Source organism: Amblyraja radiata, chromosome 25, assembly GCF_010909765.2.
Source record: "Amblyraja radiata isolate CabotCenter1 chromosome 25, sAmbRad1.1.pri, whole genome shotgun sequence".
NCBI lineage: Eukaryota > Metazoa > Chordata > Chondrichthyes > Rajiformes > Rajidae > Amblyraja > Amblyraja radiata.
Genome location: NC_045980.1, coordinates 30906072 through 30921052, shown reverse-complemented (window position 1 = coordinate 30921052; position 14981 = coordinate 30906072). Strand labels below are relative to the sequence as shown.

The 14981-nt window shown below is 43.2% G+C and overlaps 1 protein-coding gene across 2 annotated transcripts; it reads left to right on the top strand.

Moving 5' to 3' along the window:
- The first annotated feature begins 4292 nt into the window (after positions 1–4292).
- Positions 4293–13782, top strand: erp29 (endoplasmic reticulum protein 29). Of its 2 annotated transcripts, XR_004415740.1 has the most exons (4): positions 4293–4449; positions 8628–8766; positions 11112–11811; positions 13669–13782. XR_004415740.1 is itself a non-coding variant. In XM_033043711.1 (3 exons), exons 1-3 carry the CDS (start codon positions 4327–4329, stop codon positions 11612–11614), a joined length of 765 nt encoding a protein of 254 aa, XP_032899602.1. In that variant the 5' UTR covers positions 4293–4326; the 3' UTR covers positions 11615–13077. The 2 variants fall into 2 exon arrangements, 1 of the variants encoding a protein (XP_032899602.1); XM_033043711.1 differs by lacking the exon at positions 13669–13782 and having other exon boundaries at positions 11112–13077.
- Positions 13783–14981: the final 1199 nt, after the last annotated feature.

Here is a 14981-nt window from a genome sequence, read left to right as displayed (position 1 = left end):
ACGTGTTGCGATTACTTTATATTAAACAGGCTTGCTGTGGGAGAGCATGAACAGAGGGTGAAAAGGGGCAAAGAGCCTCCACCACACACCTCATGTTTTCCGCATGCTTGATGCATGCGTTTTTATAATAACACCTTGCCTTATTTGCTCCCAGAGTTTAATTATTCTTGAATAAAAATCCTATTTTCGGAATAACGCGCTGAAATTTACGCCGGCCACCATAAGGCGGCGAAGTCACATGTGTGGTTCGTTTGATTTACGTGCCACAACCCCCACGTATAATGAGAGGTCCCTGTATAGCTTCTTCTATCCTGCCTCCTAGTGGCTAATTTCAGAATAAGGCCTCAAAAAGGCAGCCAGCATCATCAGAGACCCACACCACCCTGGCCACACTCTCACTTCACTCCTGCCATCAGGAAAAAGGTACAGGAGCCTGAAAACTCACGCCCAGGTTCAGGAGCAGCTTCTTCCCTGCAACCATCAGACTATTAAACACCACAACACCACAAAGTCTGAATTACATTGACTTAGTTTTATATTTTTGCTTAAGTGCATGGACACACACACACACACATTATATATACACATGCACAACTTTTTTTCGTTTATTATATTGTTTACAGAGTACTATGTTTACATATTCTGATGTGCTGCTGCAAGTAACAATTTCCTTGTTCTGTTTGGGACATATGACGACGCAAACATTCTTTTTTTAAATTATTTTTTTATTTTATTTTTATTAGAAGTACAGTAAATTACAGTAATACACATCACATATATCTTATTACATTTGTTGTACCACTTTGTTTTTCGAGCTTTAAAAAAGGTAGAAATAAAAGAAGTAAGAAAGTGAGCAAGAATCGTGAAGGTGCAGGAGAGTGTTGGGAAAAGAAAGCCCCTTAGGGAAGAAGTTAGAGAAGGAAGTAAAGAAAGGAAATAGACCCTAGAAAGAAAAGGAAAAAAAAAGGAAAAACAATCGCTCCGCAAAACTCCGCAAAAAAGGATATACCAACCGTGTTTTATTTTATTTTATACCCCCCGTTACCAGATCCTGGTACCATTTATATTTTAATTTACTATTGCACCTTATGCTTGTAATAGTTCCATAAATGCAGACCACGTCTGCATTCTTGAGATGCACTAAGGTACACAAAAATGCTGGAGGAACTCAGCGGGTGCAGCAGCATCTATGGAGCGAAGGAAATAGGCAACGTTTCGGGCCGAAACACAAGGGTTTCGGCCCGAAACGTTTCCTATTTCCATCGCTCCATAGATGCTGCTGCACCCACTGAGTTTCTCCAGCAGTTTTGTGTACCTTTGATTTTCCAGCATCTGCAGTTCCTTCTTAAACACTTGAGATGCACTATAATGCTGAGAACCTTTTCCACACTCTATCTTCCCTTTGCTCCATCTATTACACTCAAGTCTCACTCAAATGTATTTATGTATAGTATTATCTGATCTGTTTGGATTGTGTGCAAAACAAAGTTTTTCACTGTACCTCGATACACGTGACAATAATAAACTTAAACCGAGAGTCCATCACGGATGGAAGCGGGAACATAGAAACATAGAAAATAGGTGCAGGGGTAGGTCATTCGGCCCTTCGAGCCTGCACCGCCATTCAATATGATCATGGCTGATCATCCAACTCAGTATCCTGTACCTGCCTTCTCTCCATACCCCCTGATCCCTTTAGCCACAAGGGCCACATCTAACTCCCTCTTAAATATAGCCAATGAACTGGCCTCAACTACCTTCTGTGGCAGAGAAGTCCAGAGATCCACCACTCTCTGTGTGAAAAATGTTTTTCTCATCTCGGTCCTAAAAGATTTCCCCCTTATTCTTAAACTGTGACCCCTTGTTCTGGACTTCCCCAACATCGGGAACAATCTTCCTGCATCCAGCCTGTCCAACCCCTTAAGAATTTTGTAAGTTTCTATAAGATCCCCCCTAACATCACAAGATAGCAGAGATAAATGTATATTAATAATTTGGATGAGGGGATTGAAGGCTTTGTGGTAATGTTTGCGGATGATACGAAAATAGGTGGAGGGGCAGGTAGTGTAGAGAAAGCAGGGACTCTGCAGAAGGACTTGGAAAGGTTGGGAGAGTGGGCAGAGAAATGGCAGATGGAATATAGTGTAGCAAAGTGTGGAGTCCAGCATTTTGGTAGTAGGAATAAAGGCATAGACTATTTTCTAAATGTGGTGAGAATCCTGAAATCACTGGTGCAAAGGGACTTAAGAGTGCTGGTGCAGGATTCTCAAAAAGTTAATCTGCAGGTCGAAACAGTAGTAAAGAAAGCAAACACAATACCAGCATTTATTCCAAGAGGACTTGTTTACAAAAACAGGGATGTAAGGCTGAGACTCTAAGGCGTTGGTAAGGCCACATTTGGAATATTGTGAGCAATTTTGGGCACCATATCTGAGGAAGGGTGTACTGGCTCTGGAGAGGGTCCAGAGGAGGTTTACAAGAATGATCCCAGGAATGAGTGGGTTAACCTATGATGAGCGTTTGTCGGCACTGGACCTGTACTCGCTGGACTGGAGTTTCGAAGAATGAGGGACAATCTCATTGAAACCTACAGAATAGTGAAAATCTTGTATGGAGTGGATGTGGAGAGAATATTTCCACTAGTGGCAGATTCTAGGACTGGAGGCCATAGCCACAGAATTAAAGGATTTTGTGTTTAAGAAGGAACTGCAGATGCTGGACAATCGAAGGTATACGAAAATGCTGGAGAAACTAAGCGGGTGCAGCAGCAGCAGCTATGGAGCGAAGGAAATAGGCAACGTTTCTTTAGGAAGATTAGGAGAAATTTATTTAGTCAGAGGGTGGTGAATCTGTGGAATTCTTTGCCACGGAAGGAGGCCAAGTTAGTGGATATATTTAAGGCAGAGGCAGATAGATTCTTGATTAGTTCGCGTGTTGGAGGTTATGGGGAGAAGGCAGGAGGTTGGGGTTAGGAGGGTAAGATAGATCCGCCATGATTGAATGGCAGAGTAGTCTTGATGGGCCGAATGGCCTAATTCTACTCCTATCCCTTATAACTTAGAAAAACAAAACCCCGTTTTAAATTCACCGATAATAATAATAATACATTTCTCTCTTTCTGCATACTTTGCACCCTTCGTTGACCATGTGTACTAAGCATTGTTGACCTCCCCCACTTGGTCCTTGGTCCTCCAAAATATTCCAAATGGTATTTAAACTGGAGGTGGCGGAGGGTGGACGCGCAAAAAAGGGTTCTAGGAGAAGAAGAGTTACCTTAAATGTAGATGCTTCTGGTTGAGTAACTATGGTAGGGTGAAGACTATTCCATGCTTTAATTGTGCGGGGGAAGAATGAATTGCTGTACACATCTGTCTTGGTAGCTGGTATCTCAAATTGGATCGAACGCCCTCGTCTGCTCCTAATAGCTTTGGGTTTGGTGAAGGTTTGGGAACTTCACTCGCCCCTCTGCAGGAACTATACATCAGAAGGTGCAACTCCAGAGCCAATAAGATCATGGGAGACCCCTTCCACCCCAGGCAAACGCCTCCGTTGCCATGCTGTGAGAACGGAGAGGTTGAGAAGGAGTTTCTTCCCAGAGGCCATTAGGACTGCAAACTCCTATCTCACCAGGGACTAACTTTACTGGACCATTCTACTGGTTTTTTTTTTTAATTGCTGTTTTTTTTCCTTTTTCCTTCCTCCCACAATATGTAATATGTAAAAGAATATGTGATTCTGTTCCATTCTGTCTGTAGTTTGTTTTTTGCACAAAGTCCGTGAGCATTGCCACCAGGTTCAGGAATAGCTACTTCCCCACAGCCATCAGGCTATTAAACCTGGCTCGGACAAAACTCTGATTATTAATAACCCATTATCTGTTATTTGCACTTCATCCGTTTATTTATTCATGTGTGTATATATTTATATTATGGTATATGGACACACTGATCTGTTTTGTAGTAAATGCCTACTATGTTCTGTGTGCTGAAGCAAAGCAAGAATTTCATTGTCCTATACAGGGACACATGACAATAAACTCACTTGAAGTTGAACTTGAACTTTTCATTTCACTGCACATCCTGTATGTGTATGTGACGAAAAAACTTAACTTGAATTGGTAAAATCTATACATCACGGGTTCTTGCACTGTTGCAAGTAAGAATTTCATCGTTCTATCTGGGACATATGACAATAAAACACGCTTGATTCTTGAATTGACAGCGTTTGGGGGGTGGTCAGAAGGCGAGGGAGGGGGGACTGGAACAATTTGCATTAAACTCCCAGCTGCGAGGATCACATGGTGCCGAGTGTGAAAGGGGATGAACGATGGCGGATGCCGGCAGCTCCTCTCTGCTCCTCCTGCTCACCGCGTTTCTGCACCTTTCTGTCCCCGCCGGTGCCCTGCACACGGTCGGCTCCGTGCCCCTGGACACGGTCACGTTTTACAAGGTGAGTGGACCCCGAAAGCCGCTTGCATTCAATGTTTTAACTCATTTAACCGCCAGAAACCCAGTGTCAAATTCGACAGCACGATGGATCCATCAAGTACAGTATTTACAAGAATGCTTTTAACGTGAAAATGTACTCACCAGCCTGACATTACTGCCTCTTACTTAATGTTTGGATGCAACTAGAACACAATTGCATTGGCAACATTCAAATTATAGAATAGATTTAAAAAATCGAGACGGCATGATAGATACGAGCAGAAAAAAAGGTGAAATTAATCAGCTTGGAATTTCTTTTAAAGGGAATAAATAATGTTTGAATTGTATTCATCGTGGTGCGGCGGGATTGGCAATGAGTCTTTTGCAGGTTATTCCCGTGTTAATATTTTTGAAATGAATCAATAAAAACAGGAACGTGAAGCGCGCCGGATGGCTGCAATGTGGGGGCAGTTTTGTTACATTGTGGTGTAGGCATGAAGATGCTTGAGTCCCCGCTGCTCGCTCTGTCAGTGGGCGAGTGTGAGTGTGTGTGTGTGTGGCACATGTATCTATGTAAGGGTTCAGGGTCGACCCACGACCAGGATGTGCGGAATTTCCTGGAGCCGGATCGCCACTGAGCATTTTTAAACCAGCCTGATAAAGATAATCAAAAACCCAATAGAGTATGTGCAACCAACAGTCCCGGTCACCCGAGCACCAATCCTCTTTGCACGCGTACTCTGTCCCTCCCTCTCGCCAGCTCCATCTTGTTTCTGCACTGCTTCCTCTGCTCTCTGCCTAGCTTGCCTGTCTCCTCTATCCAGACCCTGCCTAACCCTTTCATGATTCTCAGTCTGAACTGAAGGATCTCGACCCGAATAGGCACCTGTTCCTTCTCTCCAGAGATGCTGCCTGATCCGCTGAGTTACTCCCGCTTTGTGTGTGTCTACCTTCGCATCTGCAGTTCCTTCCTAGACTCCTCTTCCTCTCGCCCCTGCCGAACTCCCTTATCTCACCCTCTGCCCTCCCCGCTTGCTGCCCTTCTCTCCCCTGAGCCCAGCCTCTCCGTGCCCCTCTCTTTCTGGCCTGCCCACCCCATCGTCTCTGGCCTGACCAACCACCTTTCCCTCTAGACGCTGCCCTGCCATTTCTCCCCCTTTCTCACCTTATACCCACCTGGTCAGTCTCTATCTGCCCCATCCATCTCTCCCCTGCCCATCTCATTCCTCTAGCTCTGAGATACCTCCTTGTCCACCCCACCCTCACCCCTGATTGTCTCCTGCTCTCTGCCCTGCTTGACTACTCCCCCCCCCCCCCCCCCACCTTACTGATAACAGAATAAAAGGCCATTCAGCCCATCGGGTCCACAACATTTGCAGAGCAGACCACCGTCATCAGTACCGCTTCTACTTTCAACTCCTTTTTAAAATTATTTTGCCCCCATCTACATTACAGTACACAATTAACCTTCTGGTCACTCCCTGCTCCGACTGTTTCGCTGTCTTTTCATTTAATCTCTGCTGCTTTTGTTAAATTGATGACCCAGCACAAACCACGAGACTTTGTGAGAGTCCAACCCGCTCATGCACAGCGTTGCTGCAACCAAGTAGAACATTGTTTATTTGTAAAAAGCTGGAACTATTCCAAAATAGTATTTTCATCAAACACTGCTAATTGTAGGATTCCGAAAGGCAACCTGACTTCCTTACTCTTGTGTAGGAAGGAACTGCAGATGCTGGTTTAAACTGAAGATAAACACAAAAAGCTGGAGTAACTCAACGGGACAGGCAGCATCTCTGGAGAGAAGGAATGCAGAACGTTTCGGGTCGAAATGTGAAGAAGGGTCTTGACCCGAAACGTCACCCATTCCTTCTCTCCAGAGATGCTGCCTGTCCCGCTGAGTAACTCCAGCTTTTTGTGTCTATCTTCCTTACTCTTGTATTCAGTGCCCTGACTGATGAAGGCAAGCATACCGTATGCCTTATTTGCCACTCTATCTACTTATATTGCCAATTTCAGCAGGCTATGGACTTGGACCCCAAGATCCATCTGTACATCAATACTGTTAAAGATCACGCCATTAATTGTATATTTTCTCTTTGCATTGGATCTCCCAAACTGCAACCCCTCTCACTTGCTCGAATTAAACTTCATCTGCCATTTCTCTGCCCATTTCTGTATCCTGCTGTATTCTTTGACGGCCTTCTTCACCGTCTGCAACTCCACCAATTTTGGCGCTGTCTACAAATTTACTAACCAACCCATCTACATTTCCAACCAAGTCATTTATACGTATCAAAAACAACAGAGGTCCCAGCTCAGATCCCTGCGGAACTCCACTGGCCACCGACCTGCAGCCAGGATAACACCTTTACCCCACGAATCTGTCTTCGATGGACAAGTCAGTTCTGAATCCAAACTACCAAGTCCCCATGGATCCTATGTAGCTTTATCATCTGGATCAGCCTTCCATGAAGGACTTTTATCAGATGCCTTACTAACATATATGTACACAACATCCACTGCCCTACCCTCATCAATCACCTTGATACCTCCTCAAGAAACTCAAGCTAGTTAATAAAATATGACCTGCTGCACACAAAGCCACGACTTCGCTAATTATCCCATTCTCCCAAATGCGAGCAAATCCTATCTCAAAGAATTCTCTGAAATAGCTTCTCCTCTGTAAAATGCTATATTGTTCTTGCACACAGAAAACAGGCTGGCCATTAACCAGTGTATCAAGGAACTGCAGATGCTGGTTTAAAACAAAGACAGACACAAAAAGCTGGAGTAACTCAGTGGGTCAGACAGCATCTCTAGAGTAAAATAATAGTGTCCTCCATAATGTTTGGGACAAAGAACCATCATTTATTTATTTGCCTCAAATCCACAATTTGAGACTTGTAATATAAAAATTAAAAAATCACATGTGGTTAAAGTGCACATTGTCAGATTTTAATAAAGGCCATTATTAGACATTTTGGTTTCACCATGTAGAAATTACAGCAGTGTTTATACATAGTCTCCCCATTTTAGGTCACCATAATGTTTGGGACACAGCAATATCATGTTAATGAAAGTAGTCATGTTTAGTATTTTGTTGCATATCCTTTACATGCAATGACCACTTGAAGTCTGCAATTCATGGACATCACCAGTTGCTGGGTGTCTTCTCTGGTGATGATCTACCAGGCCTGTATTGCAGCTATCTTTAGCTTATGATTGTTTTGGGGGCCAATCTCTTTCAGTTTTCTCTTCAGCATATAATAGGCATGCTCAATTGGGTTCAGATCAGGTGATTGACTTGGCCACTCAAGAATTTACCATTTTTTAGCTTTGATAAACTCCTTTGGTGCTTTAGCAGTATGTTTGGGATAATTGTCTTGCTGTAGAATGAACCGCCGGCCAATGTGTTTTGAGGCATTTGTTTGAACTTGAGCAGATAGGATGTGTCTATACACTTCAGAATTCATTATGCTACTACCAGTATATTCAATGAAGATAAATGAGCCAGTACCTTCAGCAGCCATACATGCCCAGGCCATAACATCCGCACCACTGTTTCACAGATGAGGTGGTATGCTTTGGATCTTGGGCAGTTCCTTCTCTCCTTCATACTTTGCTCTTGCCATCACTCTGATATAGGTTAATATTTGTCTCATCTGTCCACAAGACCTTTTTCCAAAACTGGTTGCTCTTTTAGGTACTTATTGGCAAACTGTAACCTGGCCATCCCATTTAAGCGGCAAACCAGTGGTTTGCATCTTGCAGTGTAGCCTCTGTATTTCTGTTCAAGAAGTCTTCTTTATTATAGAGAGAATTCTTCTGTCATCAGCTGTGGAGGTCATCCTGGGCCTGCCAGTCCCTTTGCGATTAGTAAGCTCACCAGTGCTCTCTTTCTTCTTAATGATGTTCCAAACAGTTGATTTTGGTAAGCCTAAGGTTTGGCTGATGTCTCTAACAGTTTTATTCTTGGTTCTCAGTCTCGAAACTAAACTAACAAAAAGTTGAAGGCATAGAAAGTGAATCGAACATTTCTTCATTATATTTCACTGTGATCAATGCATTAAGTACCGCAACACTCTTGGCTACTGAACAAATTGGTTTGCTTATAAAGGAGGTCCTTCCAAAATCAAATCCCTCAAATGTTGTAGAGTTTTGCAAACTCAGTGCCTGAGGTGTCGCTGTTCTCTGCAGGTCATCCCCAAACTGAAGTATGCCCTGATAAAGATTGACACGCAGTATCCGTATGGAGAGAAGCAAGATGAGTTTAAGAAATTGGTGGAAAACTCTGCTTCCAGCAAGGAACTCTTGGTGGCTGAAGTGGGAATATCAGGTAGGAACTATATTGCTTGTCCAAGTTGAAACAAATGATATAAAAGTATGGTCTGCTCTGTCACCCATCCAGTGTCCTCTACTCAACCACTTTGCGTAGCTTGGTCCTTGTACAACAATATCAGCTGCACGTGGTTGCAGCCCATTGAACTTGGAAGCTGTTGCATAGACTTAACATGCTTAATGTACAGTGCCCTCCATAATGTTTGGGACAAAGACCCATCCTTTATTTACTTGCCTCTGTACTCCACAATTTGAAATTTGTAATAGAAAAAATTCACAGGTGGTTCAAGTGCACATTGTCAGATTTTATTAAAGGCCATTTTTATACATTTTGGTTTCACCATGTAGAAATTACAGCTGTGTTTATACATAGTCCCCCCATTTCAGGGCACCATAATGTTTGGGACACATGGCTTCACAGGTGTTTGTAATTGCTCAGGTGTGTTTAATTGCTTCCTTAATGCAGGTATAAGAGCTCTCAGCACCTAGTCTTTCCTCCAGTCTTTCCATCACCTTCAGAAACTTTTATCGCTGTTTATCAACGTGAGGACCAAAGTTGTGCCAATTAAAGTCAAATAAGCCATTATGAGACTGAGCAACAAGAATAAAACTGTTAGAGACTTCAGCCAAACCTTAGGCTTACCCAAATCAACTGTTTGGAACATCATTAAGAAGAAAGAGTGCACTGGTGAGCTTACTAATCGCAAAGGGACTGGCAGGCCCAGGATGACCTCCACAGCTGATGACAGAAGAATTCTCTCTATAATAAAGAAGACTTCTTGAACAGAAATACAGAGGCTACACTGCAAGATGCAAACCACTGGTTTGCCGCTTAAATGGGATGGCCGGGTTACAGTTTGCCAAGAAGTACTTAAATGAGCAACCACGGTTCTGGAAAAAGGTCTTGTGGACAGATGAGACAAAGATTAACTTTTATCAGAGTGATGGCAAGAGCAAAGTATGAAGGAGAGAACGAACTGCCAAGATCCAAAGCATACCATCTCATCTGTGAAACACGGTGGTGGGGGAGTTATGGCCTGGGCATGTATGGCTGCTGAAGGTACTGGCTCACTTGATGATACAACTGCTGATGGTAGCAGCATAATGAATTCTGAAGTGTACAGACATCTTATCTGCTCAAGTTCAAACAAATGCCTCAAAACTCATTGGTCGGCGGTTCATTCTACAGCAAGACAATGATCCCAAACATACTGCTAAACCAACAAAGCAGTTTTTCAAAGCTAAAAAATGGTCAATTCTTGAGCGGCCAAGTCATTCACCCGATCTGAACCCAATTGAGCATGCCTATTATATGCTGAAGAGAAAACTGAAGGGGACTAGCCCCCAAAACAAACATAAGCTAAAGATGGCTGCAATACAGGCCAGGCAGAGCAACTGGTGATGTCCATGAATCGCAGAATTCAAGCAGTCATTGCATGCAAAGGATATGCAACAAAATACTAAACACGACTACTTTAATTTACATGACATTGTTGTGTCCCAAACATTATGGTGCCCGGAAATAAATAAATAAACACAGCTGTGATTTTTACATGATTAAACCAATGTCTAAAAATGGCCTTTATTAAAATCTGACAATGTGACATGTGATTTTTTTCTATTACAAATCTCAAATCGTGGATTTGAGGCAAATAAATAAATGTTGGATCTTTGTCCCAAAGATTATGGAAGGCACTGTATGTAGCAGCAGTGAGGTCTACTTTAAATCATACACTCCAATCCTTTGTAATTATACAAAAACACAATTTGTTACTAACTTGAAAATGCAATGTTTATTTTGACATCATCTGTTAACGAAACCTAATCCATAAGAGCCTCAATCCAACTGTATTGTTCTCTATAGTTCTTCCACCTTTACAGTTACTTTCTATATCAATTCTGGGATATCTGGAAAAGATACCAGTAGATAAAATGTCTTTGTGGCCATTGTTTTTTCTTTAAACCCTCAGTTGTCACATGGAGTAGCGTTGCACATTTTTTCATAGAGACGTACAGTGTAGAAAAAGACCCTTCGGCCCAAATTGCCTATGCCGACTAACATGGACCATGCAGAAAAGCGAAGGTAGACAAAATGCTGGAGAAACTCAGCGGGTGAGGCAGGATCTATGGAGCGAAGGAAATAGGCAACGTTTCGGGCCAAAACCCTTCTTCAGAGCGCCTCACCCGCTGAGTTTCTCCAGCACTTTTGGCCACCCATATCCCTCTGATGGATCCCATCCATGTACCTGTCTAAATGTTTCTTTAGGGCCAAGCTGTGAGATTTTGATTGAATTATAGAGGTGCAAGATTTATCGTTACTTTTTAATGTTTGTTTTGAAACAGATTATGGCGATAAGGAAAACTCAGAACTTGGGGAGAAATATAAAGTGGAAAAAGATGACTTTCCGGTCTACCTGCTATTCATTGATGGGGATTTGGAGACTCCGGCCCGGTTTACCGGAGAGATTAAACAGGAAGGCATTCAGCAGTGGTTGAAGACTAAAGGTGTGTGGGTCGGGATGCTCGGCTGCCTGGAGGCGTTCGATTTCCTTGCCCAAGATTTTAGCAGCACGAGGAGCGTGGAAGAACGGCAGAAGATCATGGGGAAGGCGAAGAACAGGATGGAAAAGCTGCCGGAGTCCGATCAGAAACTGGCGGAGCAGTACCACAAAATCATGAGCAAGATGCTGGCGCAAGGCGACCCGTTTGTTAGCTCGGAGATCGCGCGGATCGGCAAACTGCTGGAAGAAAGCAAGATGAGCTCAGCGAAGAAGGTGGAGTTCCAGAAGCGGCAGAACATCCTGAGCTCGTTCCAGATACCAAACTCACCAAGAGAGGATTTGTGAGGGGGGTGGTTGTGGTGGTGGTGGATGGGGAAATCCATTTTAACCGGGGAAAAAAGCTTCCTACCGTAAGCCATGTTACTGCTAAGGTGATCAGGAAAGAGAGCATCTGCCTTCTGCACATCTCCCTTTCCTGATCGTTGCGATCTAACAGCTCATTTTCAGCTGCCACCTAGCATCGCCCACTGGATATACAGCAGGAGCCAGTGAGATAGATAAATACCACCCCTTGTGCGGCCCAACCTCACTCCCAGCTCTCGGTGTTGGACCGTGGAAGCCAGTTGTGCCATGATCCATTTCCCTCGCATCCCAAACTAACCCAGCGACTAACTACATCACAAAGGGAAATGGCAAATGGCACAACTCTGCCACTTGTACCAATTGAATCCAATTTTTTTTTAACTCAAGCATAAAATAAATTACGGTGAATTTTACTCTTCAGCAGTGACATGGCTGAGTCTTAATTGTTTACAAGCCTTTTTACAATTTCAATATCTTAAAAATACCTTTTCATTTATGTTTTGTTGAGCATTAAGCAACATGTGACAAACTCTCCTTCCAAAAACCTGTGTCTCATTACAAACGTGTCCCAATTTGGCTGTATGCAAACCGAAGTCAGAGGTTTAAGGGAATAACCTTGCAGAAATTTGTCTCACTAACACTGGATACCGTTGTAGTTTAGCCGCCTTTGTTCTCGCTGCTGCGTTGGCAACGCCTTTGAGAAACATTCCCGAATAATGTCGCTGGAGAATAAGAGGAGGAATTGTACAAAATCCCTGTCAAGGTCCACACTTCTGGTTAGATGTTGTCATTGAGTGACACAACATGGAAATAGGCCCCTCGGCCCAACTTGGCCAACATGTCCCAGCTACACTTAGTCCCACCTGCCTGCGTATTGCCCGTATCCCTCCAAGCCTGTCCTATCTGTTTCTTAAATGTTAGGATAGTCCCTGCCTCAACTACCTTCTCTGTTAGCTTGTTCCATATCCTCAGTTTCCCTGAAAGTTTCCCCTCAGATTCCTATTAAATCTTTTCCCCTTCACCTTAAACCCAAGTAGTGTTGGTGTGCAAAGCACGAGCGAAGAGAAACGCGAGAACATTTATTGTCTCCCACCAGGTCAAGCTGATCTCACCCCGTTTTTTTCCCCCCAGTAAATCCTCTCACATCACAACCCTTCTATTCTGATAGCATCATCTAGAGCAACCTCCTCATGAACAAAGCTGAGACTAAATCCTGCTTCTCTGCGCCCACGTTCACAAATTGTCCCAGCACTTGTGGCAATAAGGAAAAATCTGGTCCCATTCTGGTAACATCCAAACACATTCCACCCCATTCTTCAAAAGATTTTACCCCCTTTACCCCCCCTAGTCTATCAGTGTTATGATTGTCCACATGTGAAAACAATTGTGTGCTCTAATGAATTAATTGATTTAAAAAATGTATTAAAATTATTAATTTACTCTTACCTTGCCTTCTTTGTGCCTTGTGTTCGGTTTGACATCCTGGGATTCAGAACAAGTTACTGTTAATCCCAAGTATTTATACATCATGTTGAGCTGCAGGGTGAAAATTCTTACATGTCAGCTGGAGCTGGGTTCAAAAAAATACCCAAACTACCGTATGCTGCCCAGGCTTGTGCATTATTTATTGTGTAGGAAGGAACTGCAGATCATGGGTTATAGTGAAGATAGTCACAAAGTGCTGGAGTAACTCAGCAAGTCAGGCAGCATCTCTGGAGATAAAGGATGGGTGACGTTTTGGGGTCGGAACCTTCAGACGAAGGGTTCCGACCCGAAACTTCACCCGTCCTGTTTCTCCAAGAATGGTGCCTGACCCGCTGAGTTACTCAAGTACTTTGTGTCTTATCTATTCTGCTTGATACTTGAATGCATTACCAAGAGTGAAATTCTTACTGCTGCAGGAATTCGGACCGTCTGTCCTATCCATACCTCTTTTTTTTTTTTTAAGGTTATCCTTTTTTCTCTCAGGTTATCCTGCAACTTTCAGCGTTCCAGAGAAACCAATCCAAGTCTGTTCAACCTCTCCCTGTAACTCAGATTCAGATTCAGATTCAACTTTAATTGTCATTGTCAGTGTATAGTACAGAGACAACGAAATGCAGCTAGTATCTCCCTGGAAGAGCGACATAGAATATGATTTCAATAAATAAATCTTTTTACATGTTTACAGACATAGTGTTTTTCCTGTGGGAGGAGTGTCCGGGGGGGGGGGGGGTCACCGAGGTACATTGTTGAGTAGAGTGACAGCCGCAGGGAAGAAGCTGTTCCTGGACCTGCTGGTCCGGCAACGGAGAGACCTGTAGCGCCTCCCGGATGGTAGGAGGGTAAACAGTCCATGGTTGGGGTGAGAGCAGTCCTTGGCGATGCTGAGCGCCCTCCGCAGACAACGCTTGCTTTGGACAGACTCAATGGAGGGGAGCGAGGAACCGGTGATGCGTTGGGCAATTTTCACCACCCTCTGCAGTGCTTTCCGGTCGGAGACAGAGCAGACTAATACCCTCTATTCCCGATATAATTCTGGTAAACCTCTGCACCCTTTCTAAAGCCTCCATATTATTATCCATAATGGGGCAATCAGAACTGCACACAATACTCAAAATGCATCCGAAGCTAAGTTAAAAAAACTGCACCATGACTTCCTCATTTTATCTTGCAGTCTCAACCATTTTGTTTAAAGTCCAGGACAGTCTGTTGCCATTTCATGTTAGGTACAGAATGTCTACTGTACCCTCGGAAGATACAAGAACTCAACATATTAATAAAGAAGCACCAAGGATATGTGGAGAGAAAGGGAAGGAGGATTGTTAACGATATATTGGCTAAGATTACAAAAACCACACGAATAAAGATATATATACACACTAAACATCTGACAGAATTCAACAAATAACAAGGACTCCGATTTTGGGGAAAAACTTAAAAGGATAACTTTTGTCAGCAATGTTATGATACAACTATGCATAACAAAAGCACTAGTTAGATATCCCAAGCACTAGTCGGATATACTCTACGGGCGAATAGAATCAAGGGATATAGCATAATGAATTCTGAAGTGTATAGACACATCCTCTCTGCTCAAGTTCAAACAAATGCCTCAAAACTCATTGGCAGACAGTTCATTCTACTGCAAGACAATGATCCCAAACATACTGCAAGAGCAACAAAGGAGTTTTTCAAAGCTAAAAAATGGTCAATTCTTGAGTGGCCAAATCAATCACCCAATCTGAACCCAATTGAGCATGCCTTTTATATGCTGAAGAGAAAACTGAAGGGGAATAGTCCCCAAAACAAGCATTAGCTAAAGATGGCTGTAATACAGGCCTGGTAGAGCATCACCAGAGAAGACACC

Excerpts from the sequence above, each read along its gene's own strand:
- erp29 (XM_033043711.1), top strand. The coding sequence starts at position 4,327 with ATGGCGGATGCCGGCAGCTCCTCTCTGCTCCTCCTGCTCACCGCGTTT. Across the intron at positions 4,450-8,627 it reads ACACGGTCACGTTTTACAAG|GTCATCCCCAAACTGAAGTA; the intron begins GTGAGTGGACCC and ends TGTTCTCTGCAG. Across the intron at positions 8,767-11,111 it reads GGCTGAAGTGGGAATATCAG|ATTATGGCGATAAGGAAAAC; the intron begins GTAGGAACTATA and ends GTTTTGAAACAG.